A 25,263-nucleotide genomic window follows, 5' to 3' on the forward strand; every position below is an offset into this window, starting at 1 on the left:
CTCTTAAATTATTTCCTCAAAGGCTCAGTTGACTTTTAGGTGCACAACAGCGTATTTCTATTCAGCAGTATCTGGTAGTGAGTGTGTGCCAGATGTAATTGAGGGAACTTTTCCCAACTGAAATGTTCAGGATAGCAGTTTTTTGTTTGTTTGTTTGTTTGTTTGAAGACAGGGTTTCTCTGTGTGTTTCTGACTGTCCTGGAATTCACTCTGTAGACCAGGCTGGCCTCAAACTCAGAGATTCACCTGCATCTGCCTCCCAAGATTAAAGGTTTAAAGGATTAAAGGCTTGCAACCACCATTGTCTAGCTCAGGATAGTGTTTTAGGAGATATTCCAATCTATTCTAATAACAGGTAAGCAAACTATATTGTTCCAAATTCCTGATGATGCTTTGAGATTTTTCAAATCAACAAATAGTTTTAAACACAAATGAGGCCCTAGGTCTCATCCCAAGAACTGCAAAAGAAAGGAAGGGAGGGAGCCAAGGAAGGGGGGAGGAAGAAAGAAAACTTTTAAAAGCAAGTTCTCCAGAGCAAGGATTGCATTAAGAGCTGGAGACAAAAATAATGAGTGGATATTATGTAACTCTGCTTTTAAGAAGCAAATACTGCATGGCTGGAGAGATGACTCATTGACAAAGGACCTTGCAGCTCCTCCAGAGCATCCAAGTTCAGTTCCCAGCACCCATGCTGCTTGGCTCTAAACTGTAACTCTGGCTTCAGTAGAGCTGAACCTTCTTCTACTTTCTGTGACCAACTGCACTCACGTACTCTCTCTCTCTGTCTCTGTCTCTCTCTCTCTCCTGCCTCACGTACACATTCTCTCTCACACACATACACATAAGAAGCACAGATAGCCAAACACAGTTGAAATACTGTGGAATACATATTGCCATAGGAACACACGGTACTGGTAGAATTTCTGAGATAAGTCGGTGACACAGGCCTGGGAGGTCCAGAAAGGAGGAGGCAACCCAGACAAAGAGATTGAAGAGCTACAATATGAAGGACTGTCTTGGCAAAGATGTGTGACTATGTGGAGGGGAAGGGGGCAGGACAAGCACTCCTCCAGGCACAAGAACTGTGTGCAAGGTTCCTGATCACTGAAGATATGTTTAGTTTGACTGGACTAGAAAACACAAGGCATAAAGTATCAAGAAATGAAGCTGGAGGCATAACAACAGAATGTCTTAAGCCAGCACTTAAAAGATTTCATTTTGGCTGTGGTATTATAATAAGGTGAGAAGAGACTAGAGGCAGGATTCCTGTGTGCTACTGACATGGTAACGCTGATAAACATGGAGTCAGTGATTTTAGGCATGCTTGACTTGTGAGAACTAAGAGGATGTGGAGTGAGGGAAGGAAATTAGATGGGTGTTAATGTTACTCATTAGGAAGGAGTCGAGATAAAAACATCCATTGAGGAGAAGATAATGAGTTCAGTGTCAGCCTTGGTCCAAGGCAGTTTTCAGTGTGTGTGAGCCTGAACTCGAGGAGAAACATCTAAGTCAGAGATATAACTATAAGACTCATCAAAGTAAATTGAAGAAGTAGTGTTGATCCAAGAGATATCAAGGGGCAGCACACACACACACACACACACACACACACACACTTAGAAGATGAAACTAGATTAGCAGACAAGCAGCAAAAAGTCTCCAAATGATAATTAGGTCTGCACACACACACACACACACACACACACACACAACAACAACTAGAAATGGCCACAAGGTGGGAACAAATGGAAACCAACTCAATTCTCACACCGATTCTTCACTCTCCCTTTTCTATTAGATATTAAGAAACTTAACGATAACAAGACATCTCTGTGGAAGACTAGTGAATAAATGAAGTAATATACATGTAGTATTTCAGAAGGTGTTATATAGAAAAAATAATAAAGGATGTATAGCAAATGCTGGAGATATCTGTCAATTTTATAAATATAGACAAGGACTTGACCTCACTAAAATTACATTTGGGAAAAGACCCAAGGGACTGTTTAGTTATCTTAAGAACTTTGCAAGGCATTTAACAATTTTTTGTTTTGTTTTATTTTTGAGACATGGTCTATGTCTGGAATTCGCTATGTAAACTAGGCTGGTTTAAAACTCACACAGAAACCCACCGGCCTCTGCCTCCTGAGTGCTGGGATTAAGAAAATGTGCCCCTACGCATGGCTAAAAAATTAATTTCTTGACTGATACAGAATTTTACCAATTTTTTAAACCAAATGTCTGTCACACATGATTTTAGCTACAACCACAAGGAAGCAAGACAGAATTAATGTTGAGCGTCCACCAGCGCACTTTGCTAGGTAATTTAGAGGGTTCTGGTAATTTCATCAAGATTTGCAGTTTAGTGGATAGATGGGCATACACATGTAATTCTTGGAGTAGTTTAATCACCAGAAACAGCTGAAGTTGAACCAAAGATCTGCATGTACTGGATCTACCTTTAGTTCCTCACAAGATAAATGAACATTCTTAAACCTGACAGAGGGAAACCAAGAAGTTACTGCCTGTTCACAACTACCCTTGAGCACTTACTTTACTGGACTCAGTCTAACCAACAATTCTGAGCTGTTACTTTAAAAATGTTGGCCCTGATGTGGGAGAGAGTGGAGGAGGCTCAGCAATGCCACAAGGCTGTGCCTCCATCTAAGACAGTTCACCTCAAAGCACCAAGTTTTGCCCACCGCAACAGCTGTTCTGAGGATGATGAAGTAATACCCAGTCATCCGAGTACAAAACAAGAAGCGGGAGGAGTTCGGGCTGGGGCGGAGCCAGTTCCCGGAAGAAGGTAGGCGGACTTACACGCAGCCCTGCCCATCTGCCCCTGCACAACGCAGGAGCCGCCGGGAAAACGCCTGCGCTCCAGGGAGCGCGCAGACGCATAGCTGCCTCTGGGCGGAACCGGGCGGTCTGTGGCCCCGCCGCCCAAACATCCTGTGGGAGAGGGAGGCGGTGGCCACGGAGGTGCGCATGCGCAGGCCGTCTTCGCCGCCGCTGGGGAACGCTGACGGGGACGGGGACTGTGTCCGAGCAGAGTGGACGCAGGATGGACGAGGACGTGCTGACCACTCTGAAGATCCTCATCATCGGCGAGAGTGGGGTGGGCAAGTCCAGGTGAGGCGGTGCGCGGCGGGCCTTCGGCCTCTGGGCTGCGGACTGCTCTCCGGAACGGTCGCCGCGGCCCTATTGGCTCCGCCCCGGCCCGGCGCCCGGCTCAGGCCTCACAGGCCGGGATCCTCACTGCTCGGCGGCCCGGCTTGGGCCTGATCCCGCCGAGACGGTCCGGACCCCGCCGGCCTATTAACCCTCTCGAGTCCAGCCAGCCTGTCACCCCTAGAATCCAGCTGACCTTTAACGGTAGAGTTCAGTCAGTCGTCATCTCTGGAGCTGAGATCAATAGTAACTTTATCACTTTGCGATTTCAGTAGAACTGAATTCTTTAAGTTTTACCCAGAAACTTTGGTGACTTAGGTCACATTCGTGCCTCATTTTAGCGCAATCTTTGTTCCATCATTTATTTATTTGATTGTTTGCAGTGAACGAACTCTTTAGGTAACTGCTTGAACCTCTTAAGTAAGGCACAGGGTTCTTAAGCAGTGAGCCACCAGTAATAAGAGAGATTATTCTTGTTTTGCCACATCATATAAGACATGAAAGGAAAAATACTGTTGTCTTTTTTTTCTTTTACTGTTGTCTTTTTGCTTTGACTCTTTGGGAAGGATTATATTAACAGCAGAGTGGGTGTTGCTATAAGGTTATGATTTCATCCAGGTCTGAACAAAGTTCTCCAGGTGAAGTCATCCTTGCCCTCTGATTATGAATAAATGTTTTTTGAGCTTCTCTTGATCTTTAAGCAGTATTTAAACCCAGAGAGCTAGCAGCAATTTCATATTTGGCTTTAGCTTGAGATCTTCCAATCAACTTTTTAAAGCATTTCATAAAAGACTTAGATTTTTAGGTACTTAAGTATTAAGAAGCTTACTAAATAAATCCGAATCATTTATTAAATAAATCATTCTGTATTTTTAAAAGTTTGTTCCCGTTTAATGTACACTTTTAGTGTCCCATAGTGACATGCTTCTGAATACCAAGGAGCAAATTAAAGGAGCATCCTGTAGCAGTAGAACGATGTGTGCTAAAGTAACGAATAAATCTTTATTGTTACTCTTCTGCACATGGATGATAAACAGCTTATGAATAAAATATAGTTTTACTAGGAATCATACACCTTCATGATCTTTCTTTTCTCCATTTTAATTTGAGAAAGAACCTATATGACGTTTGTTTTGTTTCCTGTCTTTTGGCATAGAGTCTATCTATGTGATCAAGGCTGACCTGGAAATTTTTATGTCACATAGTTGGCCTCAAACTGGGAATCCTCCTCCTTCATCCACCAAAACACAAAGATTACAAGCATGTATCACCCTGCCTGTTTAGTGCTTGTTTTTGAAATCAAGAATAACAGGTTGTCATCTCAACCCAGTATAAATGGGAAAAATTGAGTTTGTTTGAATTTTCTAGAGGGTTAACTGGAGGTACAGTTAACTACATAACTGAAGTTCCCTTGTATTATTGTTTTTATTTTGTTTAGTTTCTTGAAATAGGTTCTGGTTACATAGACTGTGGGCCTGGGACTTGTTTTGTAAACAGCAGTTGGCCTGGTTCACAATCCTGCTACCTCAGCCTCTCAAGGACTAGGATTTTTTTTTTTTTTTAATTCTGAACTGGTGTGGGAAAGTACTAGGATTATAGACATACTATACCAGGCTTGGTTCTGATCACACTTTCAAAGTGTGGTGAGTGAATTTCTCTCCTCCATTCTCCTATACCGTCTTAATTTGGCAAATGTACTTTAAACTCCTTTTTAGTACATAATAATGAGTTACAAATTACTCACTAAAATTTTTTCCTAAAATATTTTTGCCCATTTAAAACAGTATTGGGCCAACATGGTGCTGCATGCCTTTAATACTAGCATTTGGAAGACAGGCAGATGGATCTTGAGTTTAAGGCCTCCCTGGTCTATAGAGACTTCCAGGACAACTAGCGCTATACAGAGAAATTCTTTTTTTAAAAACCAAACAACAACAACAAATCAGTATTTTATTTAGAGAACTAGAATATTGGTCTGTGATATGTTGTGGAAAATAGTCTTGACTATTTATCTTTGTGGATATGACAAGAATAAATGTCTATAGTAATAGAAGCCTCTGCCCTTTAAGGCAGATTAGTACAGAAACATTTGTCTTAGACATGATCTTGAACGGTTGTTGTAACCAGCAGTTGTTTGTCTTTTTTTAAGGAGCTAGACCAAGTGAGGTGGCAGTGTTAAGAAATTACTTTATAGTAGAGGATAACCTTAGTCTGAATAAGCAGATTGTTTCCTTGTTGCTTTCAGCTGTTAGAAAGTTGCAGTAGAATGAGGTGAGGATTGGTTTGTACCTTGTGTTTGATACTTGAACAGTATAATACTCTATTGGAGAATCAGGCTGGAATAGAAACCCTTCAGATACTTAAATGTACAGTTCAAGGCTATGATTCTGTGGCTCAGTTTGGTGAAGTAAAAATGTAGCAAAGTGAGTGTATCAAGTGCTGGAATGAAATACAGAAATCTACCATGTAAATTACAATTCATTCTACACTCCTTTCCCTCCCATTTTCTAAGTGGATTTTATTTTTACAGTAAGAAATATAGATGAGCTGTTTTTAAAATATTTTTGTTTATGTGTTTGTGAGTGTAAGTCCCCTCAAAGACCATAAGAGGTACTTGCTCCCCTGAAGCTGGAGTTACAGGGGCTCAACTACTGGGAAGGGAATGGGCCCTAAGAATAGCAAGTGGTCTTAACTGCTAAACTATCTCCATAGCCCTCCTACTCCCTTTTTTATTTTTAATGTGTTAGACAGACTCTTGAGGCTCACCTGGAATTCACTGCTAACCCGGGCTGGTCTCAAGCCTCAAACTTGGAGCAGTCCTATTTTTTTTTTTTTCTTCAGCCGTCCAAGTTCTGACATTTCAGGCACCTCGCCCCTCCCCCAAAAAAGACAAACCCTAGCTTCTTCACATTATTATAAATTTAGTATTGTCTACATGGCATACTCCTACCATCTGTAGTTCTACCTGCAAAATATTTTCCTCTTTTAGCTTTGAAAGTAGGAATATTTTGTATAAGGATACTATGTAAGAACAGTGAATTCTTAATTATTTGTGGGAGTTTATGGATTCCTTTCATAATCTTATAGAGTAAAATACAATACCCACATAGAGTTTAGAACACATTTGGGGCACTGATGTACCCCAGGTTATACTCAGGGTTTGTTTGTATTAAAATGTTTTGCTTCATATGGTACCAGTTCCCTGTCTTTGCTAACTAAGTACCTCTAGTGACAAAGTACTTTTTATAAGGACTAGCAAGTACAGAAAAAACATTTCTGGTTCAATGTCTGGCATATTGTTTTTTTGTTCAGTTAAAATTCTCAATACTATTCTGATTGCCTGCATTTTTTATGGTAATTACAAGGTAATATTAATCGGCATTTTTTTTTTTTTCAGAGAGGGTTTTTCTATGTAGCCCTGGCTGTCCCAGAACTCTACTTTGTAGATTAGGCTGATCTGCATATATTTGCCTGCCTCTGTCTCTAGTGTGCTGGAACTAAAGGTGTGCACCATCAAACCTGGCTAGACTGCATTTTTGTGGCAGTAGTTTTTTTTTTTTTTTTTTTTTTGTGATGACCAGGTATACAGGTATGTCTTTTCTATTCTTAAATTCTAGGTAGCTGGGTGTGTCGGGGCAGGATACTTTGAACAAGTAGTTATTAAGAGTCATAAGGTGTTACTTACTTTTGGTTTTTTTGTTTTTGTGTTTTTGGGACAGGGTTTCTCTGTGTAGCCCAGACTGCCCTGGAACTAGCTTTGTAGACCAGGGTGGCTTTGAACTCAGAGACCCACCTGTGTCTGTCTCTAAGTGCTGGAATTAAAGGCATGTGCCACCATGCTGCACAATATTTTTTATTGAAAATATTTTTTAAACATATTCTCCTCATGGTGCCCCTCCTGTGTCTTTTCCCAGATCTTCCCTACCTCCCCACCAATCCAGTTCAGTACCTACTTTCTCTCTTTAGAAAATAAACAAGCCAATAAACAAATCAGAGTTAAAAAAGCATGTGTACACACATACACACACCATAAACATACAAAATCAGAAATCATAATGCATAAGCAAATAATCAGTAAGATTAAAAAAATAACCAAACAAAGCACTCTGAGTCAAAAAAAATCTCCCCAAATGCCCTTGAGTTCATTTTGTTTTGGCTGTCCACTTCTGGGTATGGGTCCTGGCCTTAAGTGTGGTTCATGTACATGGTGTCACTTAACTTATGTTGGAAGTAAAGAAAAGTTCATGTCCAGATGCCAAGTAGAAATCTCTAGATTTTTACTGTTCTTTGTTACTTTGACTATATTGTGTCTGTTTTGTGTGAAATAAAACATAGCAGAACTAGGAAAAAAGAGTTTTTTCCTATAATTGATAGTGCTGTTTTTGGCACTACCAGGAGGCTATTGTGGTCCACGGACACATCACTAGCAGCAGTAATCACGGCTTGTAGGGTGTTCCTCAAGGCTCTCACTCAGACTCAGCCTGGTGGAATGATGTACTTCAGGAGTTGGTGTGCAGGAGGTTATTAGCTTTGTAAATGTGGGGCTTTAATGAAAAACTATAGTTTATTCTCAAGGAGCCTCTAGTAGGGGACAGTTAACAGTCAGTAAAACAGTGTGGGTCCCACAGAGCCTCAGTGGACCTTTCTAGTCTGCCATTTTCCCGTTCTGTAATATTTTTACCATACACTTTAACCATGGCAGTTATCTCCCGTTGGTTTTCCTCCGTTTTGGTTGGCGTTAACTTTTCAGACTGTAGACCAGTCCTTGTCATACTGCCCTTAAAAGCCCTTTGTAGCTGCAGTTACCTTTCTGGGTTCTGTGCTTTCCCCCAGCATTTTCCTGGCTGTCATCATCTTTCTCCCTGTTGTTTGACTACACATCTTTAATTTGCTGTGCTTATACATCTTTCAGTCTTTATTTAACAGAGTGAAATAGTGAGCTCTTTTGATTCCAAGAGACTATTGCTCCCCTGCCATCTGTACCAGTGTGAGATATTGCTTTCTTTTTCTCAGAAGAGTGTACTAATACAGATTTCAACAAAAAGCAAACTGTTGACTCTTGAGAAATTTTGGGTAGAGAGCATAAGGCATATTTGTTAGTGGATTCCTTTAGTCTTGGGAGTCTTAGGAATTTACAATTCAGTTACTGCCTTTTCAATACGCTAATTCCCCTGCAGACCTACATCAGCTCTTCTATCTGTATCTGAACAATCATTGTGTTAAAATGTAACATATGTGTCATATGATTAGAAATAAGCAGTTAAGGTCCTGACCTGTCTTTAAATCTCTTTTAGCCTGCTCCTGCGGTTCACAGATGACACCTTTGATCCAGAACTTGCCGCAACAATAGGTGAGCTAAGTTTAAAAGTACAGTAGAAGTGCCATATATTTTTATGCCTTTGGACTCTGTCTTCATCCCTTCCCTTCTTCTCAGCACCTGCACTGTGTGTAGAGTCCTTGTCTGTGAGACTTAGCTTTGGTGTCCATAAGGCCAAACACTACTGATATGATGGTTTGCACACATTTTATTCCCGTACTATGGATTATTTTTATTCTGCATCAGATAGTAGTAATTTAAATATTTACTGCATACCACCCACTATCATTATAGTGATGGATATAACAAACTTGGTCAAAGTCAGTTAATTTTATACTTTTAATATTTGCTACAGTATTTATTGTGTATTATAACTTTATATCCTTGATACCAGTAAAATTAGGAGCAGTGATACCAGAATCAGTTGTGTATATGTTCACATGCAAGTATATAGATGATTAGAGGCCAGAGGTTGACATTGGGTTTTCTCCTCTATCACCTTCCATCTTAATCTTTGAGTTAGGGCTTCTCACTGAACCAGAACTTCTCCAGTCTGGCTAGACTGACTGCTTAGCAAGTCCTAGGTGCTATGGTAAAATTAAAACGGTAGCAAGTGGCTGCAGCTGACAGTGGGCCACGAGGAGCTGTGGTGGTAAAATGTTGTGGTTCCCTGAGTAGCCCCTGGGCCACGAGGGGCAGCAGATCACAGGCAAGGAGCTGCATGGCGGGTGAGAGACTGAGAAGGACAGGCACACCACGCAGAGTGAGGTTGGATATTTATTTAGTGGGTTATGAAGGGAAGGGGAAAGGGGAGAGTGAGGCAGAGAGAGAGAAGGAGACACAGAAATAGAGGGGAAGGGGAGAAGGGAGAGAGGCAGAAGCTACCTCTTCAGGAAAGAGACAGAAAAGGAGGGACTCAGACTGGAAGCTGAAGGAAGATCCACCGCCTTAGCAGTGGCAGTGGATGGGATAGGGAGTGAGGGGGGCTTGTCTCTTAACGGGACAGGACAGACCATTACACTGGGACCCTCCTGTCTCTGCTTCCCCTTTTACATGGGTGCTAGAGTGTAGACTCATGTCTTCATGATTGTGCGGCAAGCACTTACTGAATGAATCATTTCCCCGCAGCCCCAAAAGCATTTTCCAAATAAAATTTGGAGTCCTTGAAAGTGACTCTTTATCTAGACTATTAAAGAATCTTTTTTTTTTTTTTTTTTTTTTTTGGATTTTTCGAGACAGGGTTTCTCCGTAGCTTTTGGTTCCTGTCCTGGAACTAGCTCTTGTAGTCCAGGCTGGCCTCGAACTCACAGAGATCCGCCTGTCTCTGCCTCCCGAGTGCTGGGATTAAAGGCGTGCTCTATTAAAGAATCTTAATGCCATTGTTAGTGAAGGTAGGAAGTTCCTTTTAACTGGCTTTGTTTTTATTTATTGTGGGATAATTTCAGGTTAGTGAGAAAGTGGGAAATACTAAACATTCTATTCATATTCTCTAAGTGCTGATATTTATCACTTTTGCTTTATTCTTTGTGTATGAGCATGTGCACATGTGTATACATATGTGCTCATTCCTTAGGCACTTTATTTTTTTGAGACATGGTCTTTCCTTGATCAGTAACTTGCCAAGGAGCCTAGGCTGGCTGGCCAGCAAGCACCTCTATCTTAGTCAGGGTTACTTTTGCTGTGATGAAATACCCATGACCAAAAGCAACTTAGGGAGGAAAGGCTTTTCTTGTAAGCCACCTTTTTGGGGTGACTTCTGCCGTTCTCCTAGCCACGGTGGATTTGTATATTCCAGGGTAGGAATGTGAGTATTAGAATTATTAGGCAAAAGGAACATAGATATAGGAGAAATAAGAGACCGAACCATAGGATAGTATTAGAGGGACATCCAGTGAGTACTGAAAGTCGCCTGCGGTTCATTTCCATTTGCTTAAATACCCCGACCCCGAAAGGTAGGAATAAGATAAAAAAACAAACAAACAAACAAACTGTATTCCCATGATACAAGGAATGAACAGACCAGCTGAAGGATTACAGGCTACATTCTTAGTTAAATGTTCTGTTGCTAAAATAAGATAAGCAATGCTCATACCCTAGACCAAACCACCCCCTGGGTGGAGTCCGTAGTTATCTCCCTAAGGGAGTAGAACCTAGTTGTATCCTTAGACTTTTGCTTGAGGTAGAAACAGATCTAGTTCTTAATACCTGAAATACCAGGTCTGGATATTAGACACACCTGTTGACAATAACCTTGAGAGAGCAGAACTCTCTGATTTGTTATTTGAACCCTTGACTATAACCTTGAAGGAACAGAAATAAGTTCCAACTCTCTGACCTTTAGTCAAGGTAGAATGGACCCATACCTATGATCCCTATCAGGTTTGATTTTGCTTTATCTTTCCACATCATAGTCATGATCCAGGGATGTTGGGGCAGGAAGGCAAACAGAGCAGAAACTTGGAGTAAGGAGCTGATGTGGTGGCTCTGGAGGAGTGTTGCTTACTGGCTTGCTGCTTGTTCCTCAAGGCTTGCTCAGCTTGCTTTCTTAAATACTTCAGTATCACCTTCCCAGGGATGGCACAGCTCACAGTAATCTGGGCCTTCCCACATCAACTTTAATAAAGAAAAATACCCACAGACCTGCCCACATGTCATTCTGGCAGGGTATTTTCTCAGTTGAACTTCCCACTTCCCAAATGACTTGTGTCTTAGTTGGACTTGTTGACATAAAACTAGCCAGCAGAATATTCCAAGTGCTAGGGTGACAGGTATGTGCTACCATTCCTGGCCTTTCTTCTCTGGGTTCTAGGGATGGAACTCAGGCCCTTAGTCATCTACCTCTATCCTTCCTTATTTTTTTCTTTATTTGTTTTTTTGTGACAGGGTTTCTCTGTGGCTTTGGAGCCTGTCCTGGAACTAGCTCTTGTAGACCAGGCTCGCCTCGAACTCACAGAGATCCGCCTGCCTCTGCCTCCCGAGTGCTGGGATTAAAGGCTTAAAGGCGTGCACTACGCCTTATTCTTACACTTACTTAACACTTATTATTCTTAATCTTACGCTTACTGCCAATAACTTATGCTGCATTGCACACAGGATTATATTTAAATGAATTGCTTAAGAATATGTTGCAGACTTTTGTCTTTAATATCTAAGTGATTTAATGTCTACTTTCCTAAATGAACAAAGATAAAGTTTTGCCCATTGATAGATTTCCTCAACTACCTATCAATACCCTATATAGCAAAAGTAAAGTTAGGACTAAATTATGTTTTGGTTCAAGCAAATTTAGTCATCTCCAGTTCCTGACCCTTCACTCTGCTTTAGGCAGGTTCTCACACTAGATCAGATTGTCCTGGAACTCACTCTGTAGTGTGCAGTGGTTTGAAAGTAGTGATAACCCCCCTGTCCCAGCCTCCCAGATGTTGGGATTATAGGCTTCAGCTACCATGCCCACATCTCTTCAGTCTCTTTTAATTTTATCAGTTCACTGGTCTTTGGTTGTCTGTCCCTGTCTGACAGTTTTGAAGAATACAGGCCAGTTGCTCTGTAGACTGTCCTCATTTTGCTTGCCCAGTGTCTCTCAAGGTAGAGTTTAGTTATGCAGTTTCTTTTGGTAGGAATTCCACAAAATTCTTCTTAGAATATTATAGCAAGAGGTGCCTCGTGTGTATTGTTCTGGTGCTGTTGGTCACATAAGATGCCCAATTCCGTCATTGTAATGTTTTTATTTTTCTCTTTGTAGCTTTCCTGTAGAAAGATTCTTTTGAGAGTATATATATGTCCTGTTTCTTCTCATGGTTTTGTGCTCTTGTTTTAACCTGAAACAGATAGGAAAGATAATACCTGATTCTGTCATCCCAGCTTTGGTTGTCAAATGACTTTTCAAATGCACTTCTGTTGTCCACATTTAATACTTAGATTTCTGTGAGAAATCATTCATCCTTATTTGTTCCTATCAATACAGACTCAAAATGTCTCTAAATTTTTAATACATTTTATTAAGCATTACTTAGCATCTGTGTGGCATAAGAAAGGGAATCATTTAAGATACTAGCAAGTCAAACTCCATTTTGTTCTGGTTTTGATGTATTTGCTCATTTTAAACTATGTAATAAAACCTGCTCTTTCAAAGTATGGGTTGTTTTGCTCAGTAATAGATAGTGAAGCATAAATGAGTGGCAACTAACAGGAGGGGAAACTTGATGGAAATGGAATGTTTAGTGAAGAAATAAATCATGTTTAATATAAAAGTGTCATTGTAAACGGAAATAACACAAGGACTCACAGAATGGCAGCCACCATGGATTGTCTATATTACTAAAAAGGCATTGTCTTTTACCAAAACAAATACTAAAATACTTGCATATAATAAGAATATCTATAATTAGTTCCCTTACTAGGCCCTGAGGTTTTTAAAATCTTTACATTTGGATATGAGATTACATTCTGATTTCTGTTGCAGCCATTACACAATAGGTTTTAAAGATAAAAACAGTTGATTCGGTTGTTTTGTCTGTTTTTTTCAGTTGTGAAAATGTTTTATACAAAACCAATATTTTACCTCACAGTAGACTATGAACATATATCTTTGTATGTCAATACTATAATGAGAGATTAAAATGACTATCATGTATAAAGAAAAATTTTAGATAATTGTTACATGCTGTGTTTCACAGTGGTACTTAACTAATTAGCTAACAGAGAGGGAAATACTAAAACATAGTCCCAATATCCCACCATAGAAGACAGCTAAAAAACTTCAAGCCACATGGCAGATGGACTCAATACTTAAAGCTGTAGCGAGTTTTTCTCTGTCCCACTAACCAGCTCCCAAATAATGACTTATTAATTATGAAAGGTTGGCCAATAGCTTAGTCTTGTTTCTAACAAGCTCTTATAATTAAATTAACCCATTTCTATTAATTTACTTTTTGCCTTGTGGCTTTACTACCTCACCTCTGTACCTTCTTCTTCCCAGAGGCCTCTCTGCCCTGAAAATCCTGCCTAGCTATTGGCTGTTCAGCTTTTTATTAAATCAATCTAAGTGACACATCTTTATAGTATACAAAAAGATTATTTCACAATAACATTTCCCACTTTTTGTCTAAATAAAAAGAAAATGTTTTAACTCTAACATAGTAAAATTATATACAATAAGAACAATTATCAGGTATTGTCTAAATAGAAAGGAAAGATATTAACTTTAACAAATGAAGGTATCTACAATAAGAAAAATTATCAACTAAGAATTAGATCCACAATGTCCAGTCTATTCATATTTGGCATATTTAAAGAAAACTCTTATTTATCTTATCATGATGAAGTTTTGTACATAAACCATTTTTGTTATAACTTGTATTACTGTCTTCAAACTTTCTAGACCTCAAAACTAGACAATTTAAACTTGTATGTCTCTTAACCTTATAAACTTTATATCTCTTGTGTGTCTTTTTTGAATTTGGTAGCAAGGAAAACTGTAAAATTATAATTGTCTAGGTTTTAGTCTCTATCAGAGTCCTAAGAAGGATAAAATATTACTTGAGTAAATAGGAAGTACAGAATAGGTAACTTCCAAAACTAAAGAAATGACAGAGACATCTGACTGCCTGGACAGTCAGCACAAGGTTCCCCTGTAATGTGAGGTGACCATCTTTGGCCTACGGCCTAAATTATCTGGTAGACTTTTATATAAAGAAGGAACTTTGAAGGACTGTTGTACCTTGTCTAGGCGAAGCTTGGCAGTTGCTTTTTTTGTGTTCTGCTTGTCCAATTTGGACAGCATACTATCAGCAATTGAGGCAAGGGCAGTTTCTTGCCCAGTGGGTAACTTTGCACAAAGAAAGCAAACTCCATATGGAGGTTCTTTGATACCCATCATCCTCTCTGAAGTAGATTGGTGCTGCTAGGAGCAGACATATCTCATTGTCATGAAAAGCCTTATTTTATTAAAACCTCTTAAATGCCATATTCTGTAGATTTCTGAAGTTTTGAACACCACCTGTCTATCTAAAATATTTCTCTTTTTGACCTTGAAAACATACTTAACTACAAGTTTGATTGTTTTAGGTGGCTAACTGCTAACCTGCATTTCTTTATTATCCTAAATAGTTCGTAATAACATTCAAGGTTTAGAAATTTACTTTGTTAAATGAGCTGCATAGGTACAATACTTTAAACAGTAGTAGAAATGTATATACAGTATGTTCAAACAGAAATAACCTTAAATTTATATCAATATACAAGAATGTCTTAAACAAGAGTAGAAACATGTACAGTATAACAAACATAACCTTAAATTTGTATTAATATTACAAAAATCCATAGTAATATAAATTATTGTAGACTAGTAGTTGCTTTTTTATTTTATAATTAGGATCAAAAATCTACTGTTTTATCCTATTATTTCTATATTGCCCCTTTTTTCTTTCAGAATGATATTCCTTAATCTAATCTTTTTTGTTCAGTGCTTTCCTGACCATTACCAATAACAACTTGTAAGCAACCTCTCTAAATGATGACAAATATCTATTACCCATTGAATAACCAAAAACCACCCATCCTACCTCTTTGGAATGTGGGCATTGTATTCTTTAGACTGCTTCCTGTTGTCTGGGGCAATGGCATCTTTGGGGGACCTTGAAAAAATTAGGATAATGGCCAAGTCCTGGGAGAGCTGGATATAACATTTGTTGTTCAGTTTCAGTGCATTGGGAAAACACAAGGCTTTTCCCAATATAGTACTGGCTAGAATAGTCTGTGAGGCTGGACCATCTCAGCCAGCAGCCTTGAAGTTATTCTGGATGTAGAACTCTGAGAAAACTACAGCAGAGGCACTCTGAGAGGCTGGTTCACCTGGGACACCCATTTTCATTGCTATCTGGTCCTTTTGCTCTGAAAACACACAGGCTTTCAAAGGTAGCATACATTTCTGTGTTAACACAAGTATGGACTGTGTGTTGTACACAAGGCAGCCAAAGATGATTTTTTTTTTATTATGTTCGAACAGGTAAATTGTGCGGTACCTGTCTTGTAGTTTTTCGGAGTTTGTTTCTTTATCTGTAGCCAATCAAACCTGATCTCTGTCAACCTTGAAGGAATCCATAGCCTTTTGTATTTTGTGGAAACATAAGCATAACCTCTTCTCTAAATCAATATTGACTTCCATTTTAAAATTAAGACATTTAAAAAAAATAGTTAGGTTTAATATAGCAGTTCCTTCCACAATCCAGTGTCTCTTAGCAGCTGTTGTCTGTTCATTAGTATTCAAAAAATTCAAACTTAACAAAGCACCATATTAGGTCCAAACTCCCTGTTTTATAATTTTTTCCATCCTCAGTTGACTTATTATTATTTTTATTACTTTTCTCTTTTTTTGGATTATAACCTTTTCTGTCTTCATGAACAAAACTTAAACTGCTGTGTATCTTAGCTTATGGTGACTGGTGGCTCAAGCCTGATGGGGGAGAGTCTTCTGTTTTGTGTTAATTTTATTGGTTAAATAAAGAGACTGCCCTGGTCCTTTAATAGGACAGAAAATTAGGTAGGCGGAGTAAACAGAACAGAATGTTGGGAGAAAGAAGCTGAGTCAAGGAGTTGCCATGATTCTCCCACTCCAGGCAGACGCAGGTTAAGATCGTTCCTGGTAAGCCAGCTCGTGGGCTACACAGATTATTAGAAATGGGTTAGGTCAATATGTAAGAGCTAGCTAATAAGAAACTGAAACTAATGGGCCAGGCAGTGTTTAAGATAGTACAGTTTCCATGTAATTATTTCGGGGCATAAGCTAGCCATGCGGGCGGCCGGGTGCTGGGGACACAGCCCCACTGCACCTATTACAACACAAGCCTGCTGGCAGCAGATGGTGCAGTCCTGTACGGTGGCCCACAGGAGAGGCTATGGGACTTAGCAACTGCATTCAGTTCTGTTTTTCTGTGTTTGGAACCTTTTTTAAAGCTTTTTCAGGTCTTATGTGGAAATATATGGACCTTACATTAGATGTCATTTGTATTTGGACTTTCTCGTTGGGAGCGTGGACTCCCCAATAATAGGACACAGACTTAACATTATGAAAGCTCAACCAACAGCTTAGGCTTCTTTCTAATTAGCTCTTAACCCATTTCTCTTCCTTTACTTTCTGCCTTGTGGCTTTATTACCCCGTCTCCATATTTTCCATCCTGCTTGATTTGAGTCTCTTGGTATCGCTGCTTTCTTTCCAGAGTCCTCTCTGCCCCGAAAATCCTGCCTAGCTATTAGCCATTGAGCTTTTTATTAAACCAATCCAAGTGACAAATCTTCACCATGTACAAAAAGATTATTCCTCAACCTAAAGCAGTGGAGTATCAAGCTACTACAATGGGAAGAAGTAGAGAAATGCCACATTGAAGAATGCAGAGCCAGCATGAAAGGCTTCATCAGATGAGGCCCTGCAAGTCTTGTTGATGAAAACATGTTTGGAGTGATGAAGCTGAGGAGCTATACAAACAAGCCATGCCTGCAGAAAATGTTACCTTCTATCAGCGAAGGAGATGATTTCATTTCTAACTCCAGTGACTGTTGAGAAGTGATACACTTAACTGTCTTTCAGATTATTACTGTTTTTGTTGTTGTGTGGAGTTTTGTAATGGTTTAATTTGGATTTCTGTGATAGCTACTGATGTTGATCATATTAAGTTCTTATTTGTTTCCCTGTCCATATATGTGTAAAGTATCTGAGTCTTAAGTTTTCTTGTTTGTTGGGTTGTTTTCTTTTTTAAAATTCATTTTTGTTTTATATGTATTTGTGGTTTGTCTGTACATCACTTGTTTGTAGTGCTGGCAGAGGCCAGAAGAGAACCTTCAGTTCTTTGGAACTGTTGTTAGTTGATATGAGAGTACTGGGAACAAACCCAGATCTTCTCAAAAAGGAACATATGCCATCTTTCCAGCCCTTGTATTGTTTTCTTAATGTTGAAATTTGAGAGCATTTTTTTTTAATATTCACCATGTAAATTTTTGGTAGGTGTTATTTTCTTTGTAGATATTTTAGACTCACTCTTATTACTTTTCTAATACTACATTTCTAAGTGCACAAATTTATTGCAGTGAAATTCAGTGTATCAACTTTTCCATTTATGTATAATGACTTTGTTGGACCCTAGAGTCCAATTACCAAGGAGGAGTCACCCCAAGGAAATACTGCCACACCACAGTTGATGTAAAAGCAAGAGGATTTTAATTCTGTCATGACAGGGTCACTCAGCATTCAAGCCAGGGACCCTGAATAGCTGGTACAGGCTACTTTTAAAGCAAAAAGCTACAGAAACAAGGGGGAAGTCTGGGGGTTGTTTTTCATCCTAACTGTGGCTGAGGAACTGAGCCAACATCTAAGGGTTATCTTGCCCCAGTTCCAATAACTGAGTTCTATCTGGAGAACGTCCACAAGGACACAGTGAGATGGAAAATCCCCAACCTTCCAGTAAGTGCATGTGAAGTTGTTAGGTCCTTGGTTCCCAGGGGGAGGGGGGAGGGCACCACTGCTGAGAGGCCTCAGAGTTGTCAGACATGGCTTCAGAGTTATCCTAGAGTTTTACAACTTCAGTATTGTTTTCCTGCTAGCAGAAGGCCACATGTTTTGTTTTTATTTTTCTTTTCTTTTTTCTTTTTTTGGTATGGGTATCTAGTTGTTCCAAAACCACTGGCTGAAAAGAATCCACACTAAATAGCTTTCCTGCCCTTATAAAAATATCAGTTGTCTTTAGGTATCTCAGTGTATTTCTGGATTGTATACATCTGTCCTTATGTTAGTATTTCACTGTCTTCCTTTATGTAGTTTTGTAATAAATCTGTAAATTAGCTGTTCTTAATCTTCTCATTTTTTTGCTTCTTCCAAAAGTGTTTGAGCTGTTTTGGTTCTTGTAATGGAAAAATTAAAAGTTGCTGTGGATCCCCAAGTAGCTTGCTGTGGGATCCCAGCGGGCAGGCAGTGGACAGGGGGTCCTGAGAGCAGCCAGTCCCAGGCAGGGTTGGCTCATGGGGCCATGTAGCAGGTCTCTGAAGATGGCTGGTCACTGAAGGTGAGCCATGTGGGTGGCGGGTGAGAGAGACAGATAGGCACACCGTGCAGAGTGAGGTTGGATATTTATTTAGTGGTTATGGAAGGGAAGGGAGAAGGGCAGAGAGGGAGGGGTGAAGAGAGAAGGGAGAGGTGGAAGCTGCCTCTCTGAGAGGGAGATGGAAAAGAGAGAACTCAGGCTGGAAGCTGAAGATCAGCTTGTCTCAGTGGATGGGGGAGGGGGTGGGCGTGGCTTGTCTCTTAAAGAGACAGAACAACCATTACAGTTCTTAGTGGACTTTAGAATTTGTTTGTTGATTTTAAGTAGAAACCTGCTGGGATTTTGATAGGGATGGTGTTGTGTCTGCAGGACATTTTTGAGAAGGATTGATTTTTAAAGAATGCTCATTTCATAAGCATTAAGTGGTGACACAGATTTATACTCACAACTGTCAGGGGCCAGCCTGGACAAAAGTACCTTTCTCCAGGGTGCAGGCGTGGGAATTTAAAATATAGTAAAGAATATGAAGACACAAATGAACATAATAAAATGCAGAAATATGTAGGATAGTATCCAGAGGGAATTCTTCAATGAGTATTGAAAATTTGCCCTTGTTTAATTTCCAACTGATTAATATATCCCTGATCCCAAAAGGTAGGAGTAAAACAAAAGACTGCATTAACATAACAAATTGAAAGTAGCAGGCTATACCCCTCTGCTCAAGCCCTTGACTCATGCCCTAGACCAAACACTCTGTAGGCAAACCACTCCCTGGGTGGAATTCCAAGTTATTTCCATAAAGGGAACTGGAACTTAGTTGGATCCTTAGACTTTTGTTTTAGTTTGGAACCAACTACTTCCCTATTTTAGGAGCACAAGGTCTGGCAACTAGCCACACCTGTTGACAATAGTTTTTACATTATAATTCATATCAGTAACAAAATTATAGTTACAAAGAAAGCAGTGAATGGTTGGGGGTCACTACAACATGAGGAATTGTATTAAAGGGTCACAGTATTTGGAAGGTTGTGGACCACTGCTACATATTTGTCTATACTTATTACTTTCTATTTTTTTTTAAAAATATGAAATAACCATGGAAATAGGTATGAAGTTCTAGCTCATTGTGGTTTTTAATAAGCATGCCACTAATAGATTAAATTAAGCATATCTTAATATGGTTATTGGCCATTTATGTTCTTTGTAGACATGTCTATTGAAATATTGTGGTGATTAAGTATTTTGTTGTCTTATTGTAGAGGTTCTTAGACTTGTGCTGGATTTTCATCTCTTATCAGATACATAATTTGCAAATGTTTTTCTCTATTGTGGGGATGATCTACATCTTGGTAATATTCTTTGATGTCATTCCTTTATGTGATTAGTTTTAACAATTTCGTGTGTTCTCCAGGATTTTCTGCAGATAGGATAGTATTGTCCACAAACAATTAGATTTAACATCCCTTCTCCCATTTGGATACCTTTTTGTTTATGATATTCTTTCTAAATAACTCTGGCAATAATTTTTTATTACTTTGTATAATGATGAAAGTGGTAAAAGTTGGTGACATTGTGTTTTTACCTTTGGAGAAAAACATTCCATCTTTTACCATTGAGTATGTTAGTATCTGTGGATTAGCTTCAGAGATATAAAATGCTGTTTTGGTTTGAATTGAGAATGGCCTGGAAAATCATGTGGTTAAGACATGGTTTCAGCAGATGAGCTGTTGGGAGGTATTTAGATCATAAGGATTCTGAACTGATCAGTAGACCTATAAATACTGATAGAATCACACTTTGATGGTGTTGGGAGATGATAGGAACTTGCAAAAGTAGGAAAGGCCACTAGAGGACTATATCTAGTCCTTGTCTCCTTTGCCCTTCCCTCTGCTTCCTGATTGTCCTGAGCTGAAGAACAAAGGTTCTACTACATGCCCCCTAGCATGATGTGCCTCTTCAGTGGCTGACTTCTATGAGGCTAAGTAACGTGACCCACCAGAACTGTGAGCCAAATGGAATGTTTTTTCACTTTAAGTTGTGTTATCACAGCAATAGAAATCTGACTAACAGAAATACCTTTGTCATTCTGAGGAAATTTCCTTCTATTCCTAGTTTGTTGATTTTTTTTAATTATGAAAGTGTATTGAATTTTGTCCAATGCCTTTTCTGTGTCAATTAAAATGATCATGCACTTCTTCTTTGCTAATGTAGTATTATTTTTATTCAGTCATCCTTGCATTCTGTAAGTAAACTTGATTGATTACTGTTTTTATGTTTGAAGATTTCCTATTTCTTAGAGTCAATTTTGGGAAATTGGGTTTCTAAGAATTTGTTCATTCATCTGGCTTTTCCAACTTGTTTTCCAGCTTTTATTCAATTATTTTTTCCTTATGTAAAATTAGCAGAAGTTGAGCATCACTGCTCCAAAAATGTGAAATTTGAGTCTATAGCTGAGCACCAACATGATGATGGGGTTGTTATGGAGGTGGCCTGAAGTCCAGGAATCTTAAGCAAGTCTGTCCCAAGTGTTTCAGATAAGGGTTACCTATCAGAGGCCAAGCAGTTTCTTTATTACTTAACCAATGAAACAATAGATAGAAAGATGACCCGCCTCCATCATTTCCCCTTTTTCTGTTTAAACAAAAAAGAAAGGCTTTAACTTTAACATAGTTAAATTACATATAGCAAAACAGTTATTAAGCAAGAATCACAGTTACAATATTTATATCTATTTTATCTTTATCATAATAATGAAAAACTATAACTATCCATTCTTCAACTCCATCAAAGACTCCAGAAGGATATAATATTACCTAAGCAAACAAGAAATAAGTAACTTCTAAAATTCTAGAAACGACAGAGACATCTTGCTGCCTTTACAGTCACCCAAAGTTCTTTTGTACCGTAGGGGCATCTATCTTCGGCCTACAGGCCCATAGTTTCCAGCAGACAGTTCCATGAAGCAGGAAATTCCAAAGGCAATTCAGTCACTTTCTGCTGTGTCCTGCAGAATGTCTCGTAGACTTTTTCATGAATCAGGAACCCCGAAAGATCATCTCACCTTTAGGCAAGTTCAACAGTCCTCTCTCTGCGGGTTCTCTGTGTCCAGTCTATGCAACAGTCCAGGCAAGAACAGTCTCTTGCCCAAATGGCTAACCAACTCCCTAAGGAGCCTCTTCGATTCCCATCTTCTTCTTGAAGTAGCTTGTGCTGCCAGGAGCAGACGTATCTCATTGTTGTGAAAAGCCCTAAGTTATTAAAATATTTTAAATGTCATATTCTGTAGCCTTTGAAAGATATGAAGAATGCCTATCTGAAATATATCTATGCATATCTAGAAAATCTAACTAACATGACTACAAGCTTGACTATTATTGATGATTATCCATTAACAACCTATATTTCCTAATTATACATTACATATTTAAATGAACTCTACAATCGCAATACCTTAATCAAGAGCAGAAATACTTATACATATTACAGACTTGACCTTAAATTTATATCAATGCAAATTATTCATATCTATATCATATCCCCCTTTAAATGTAAAAGAACATTTATAAACAATATTTGGGAACATGGGCGCAGTTATTTCTCTCCAAACTGCTTCCTGCTGAATGGGGCGCTGTTAATTAGGTCTTTCATGGTATAACCTGTGTGCCAGGGTCATCTCAGTTGGCAGTTGAGTCAAGTAATTTTTTGAAGGTGTTCATAGCAACCTTTCAGGAGAACGTGATCTATCATACCATATTGGGATAGAAGCAATCCACAGGGTCTCATCCTTTGTGAAAACAAAAGAAGAAACTCCTTTCCAAAGCATCATCTCCTTAGACCCAAATTCTGAAGTCATACTACATATATACATAATACATATACCTTATATCCATTCTGGTTTAGCTTGGCAGCCCACGTAATGAAATGTCTCTCTGTACTTAGCTCCTTTACAGTCAAAAATTTTAAAGAAAACACAATAATACAAAGAATCCAAACTCTCTGTGAATTTTCCATTTTTACGTGGCTTATTTTTACTCTATCACTTTACTTTATTCTGTCTCTTTAAAGACTTTATCTTTTTTTTTTTTTAAACCATTAACTTTTTTTTCCTCTCTCTCAAGCCTACATATACTCATCCAACACTGTGATCCATTTAGTGGTCTGTCTGAATCTGTTTTATTGTGAATCTGTAATTTTTTTACTATCCAGGAACACTTTGTTTTGTGCCTTTAAATCACTAAGTGCTTAAGAATCTGAGCTGTGACATTCCTAGGTCAAAAACAGGTACTGCAGGCTTGCCCCACCCAGTCCCACTTGTGACTGGAATCAGTTGCACCTCTGAGCTGCAGGGCAAAGGGCTGCTCTGGATATTGGCTCCACTTTTCTCCAATTTCAAAATGGAGGATGTACCATTTTTTACTAGCTCTGGGGCCACCAGGTAGGTGCCGCCCTCAGCACTTTAACTCTCAGACTGAGCGTGCGGCACAGAAACTCTTTTCATCCAAGTTACAGCCAAATCTGACTTGCAGAGCACTGCGCAGTCTGAAAACACGTCTCTGTATGGCTGCAGGAATCCGCCATGCTCTTCCACCTGCCTAAGCCTGATTCTGCCCAGGTGCAGGTGGGGAGTGCTGAGCCATCAGCACGGTCTCAGAGCACTCTCCTTTCGATCCCAAGCGGGAGCACAAACATCCAGTCCCGTAAAAGCCATCGAAATGCTTTAAAGCCAGAGTTTGTATTGGCGGCACAGCCACAGGAAGCCGCGCTTTAAAATGTTGCAGCTTTTTTTTTTTGCTGCTGTTGCCAAATCAGGAAATCTCTCTACAGCATGCCATCAACAAACACCAAAAATCTGTGTTAAACTCTCTCTCCCTTATTTTTAAGCCTTCTCAGGTTTTTAAGTGGATTTAGTCCCATGTTGGGCGCCACTCTGTTGTAGTGTGAAGCGGTGGGCTGCGTTCCTGCCCAGCTCCTGCACGGCTAGTTTATGCCCTGAAATGATTACATGGAAATTGTATTCTTTTAAACACTGCTTGGCCCATTAGTTTCAGCCTCTTATTGGCTAGCTCTTACATATTGATCTAACCCATTTCTAATAATCTGTGTAGCCCACGAGGTGGTTTAGCAGGGAAGATCTTAACCTGCGTCTGTCTGGAGTGGGAGAATCATGGCGACTCATCAACTCGGCTTCTTTCTCCCAGCATTCTGTTCTGTTTACTCCGCCTATCTAAATTCTACCCTATCAGAGGCCAAGCAGTTTCTTTATTACTTAACCAATGAAACAACAGATAGAGAGATGACCCTCCTCCATCAAAACATAAAACTTTTTAGAAAACATGTAGTATGCTGGGTGTGGTGTCTCACACATTTAATCCCAATACTTGGGAGGTAGGCAGATCTGACTTGGAGGCCAACCTGGTCTTCAGAGTGAGTTCTTGGACAGCCAGAGCTACACAGAAAAATCCGGTCTTGGAAAACAACAACAAAAACATAAAAAGAAACAATTTAATATGAGGGGGTGCTGCTTATTTTAGTTGGCTCTGTTGTGAATTAGTTGTGACTAGCTCATAGGATCTTGTTTTGAGTAGTATTTCCTTCTGACCAGTGGAGTGGCCTACACTGATGATATTTTAAAGACATGTTTGCAGTTACTGTTCATTTGGGCCAAATGGCCTGCATCAATTCCCTTTCCTGGAAAGGAGAGAATGTCTTGTGGCCTCATTTGATTTCTTATGATGCCCTCCTTAGTATTCATAGCAGCTTTTGAGAGAACTTTGGGCCAAAGTTCTTTTCACTTTGGAACACTAGCAGAGGGATTGGGATAAGTGTTTTTATACACATTAAAAAAATAATACAGTTGCAAGTGATCATTCACTAGGTTATATAATTCTTTCCCCTCCCAGGGGGAAAAGGTTTGAGTTCATAATACAAGGAGAAGTTGGCCCATTTACGTGTTTAGTAGTTCCCTAGCCACTTACAGCTAAGATTGTGTTAGTGGTCGAGTTTGGTAGACAGCACTTTTTTTTAATTAATTTTAAGCTTTCTTTGAGAATTTCATACATAAGTATATTTACATCATTCTACCTTTTCCTCTACAATTTATCCATACCCTTCCCATCTCCCTTCCTGAATTAGTGATGTCTATACTTATTATTGTTACATGCCCCCCCCCCCACCCCAGCCTACTAAGTCCAGTCTGTGATACCTGTATGCGCGTGTGTTTAGGGCTGACAATGTAGGATTGGGAACCTATCAGAGAAGTGTTCTCTGAAATAAACTGATTCTCCCGCTCAGCAGCCACTGACTACCTATAGTCTTCATTAGGGATAGGGATAAAATCTTACCTGCTCTGTGTTGGTGTGTCTGTGTGGTATAGGAGCCATATTGCTGACAGTTGATGGATGTGGTATCCTTATCATGGGTTAGACAATACTCTGAACAAAGGTTCATAGACAGCGGCGATCCATGATCAGCAAAATGCACTCCTCTTTGGATTAGCACTTCAGTTGTAGCTGCTGGTTGTCAGTGTGCATTATGATCATCTCAGCTGAATTTGAGTTTTCCTTTTTTGGAGTACAGGTAGGTATCTTGACTCCTAAAGTCCTTCCTGTTTATACTATAAATCCTGAGCTGTCCTTATTGATAACCTTCAGCTTTCAGGTCTAGAATTTTCAGAATTTAGGCATTTGAAAAATATTTTTCCTTTTTTCTGGTTTTCTTTATAATTTAAAAATTACATATATTTT

General features: G+C 39.3%; 1 protein-coding gene across 1 annotated transcript in view; it reads left to right on the top strand.

The window, feature by feature from the left end:
* The first annotated feature begins 2,945 nt into the window (after positions 1–2,945).
* Positions 2,946–25,263, top strand: part of Rab18 (RAB18, member RAS oncogene family) — a 39,253-nt gene continuing 16,935 nt past the window's right edge. Inside the window, exons 1-2 of the mRNA XM_041641585.1 lie at positions 2,946–3,132; positions 8,466–8,521. Of these exons, the coding sequence (XP_041497519.1) occupies positions 3,065–3,132; positions 8,466–8,521 (124 nt within the window). The 5' untranslated portion in view covers positions 2,946–3,064. The remainder of the gene's footprint in view (positions 3,133–8,465; positions 8,522–25,263) is intronic.

This window comes from Microtus oregoni, unplaced genomic scaffold, assembly GCF_018167655.1.
Source record: "Microtus oregoni isolate MIOR12 unplaced genomic scaffold, Mior012 000070F_ref0000104, whole genome shotgun sequence".
NCBI lineage: Eukaryota > Metazoa > Chordata > Mammalia > Rodentia > Cricetidae > Microtus > Microtus oregoni.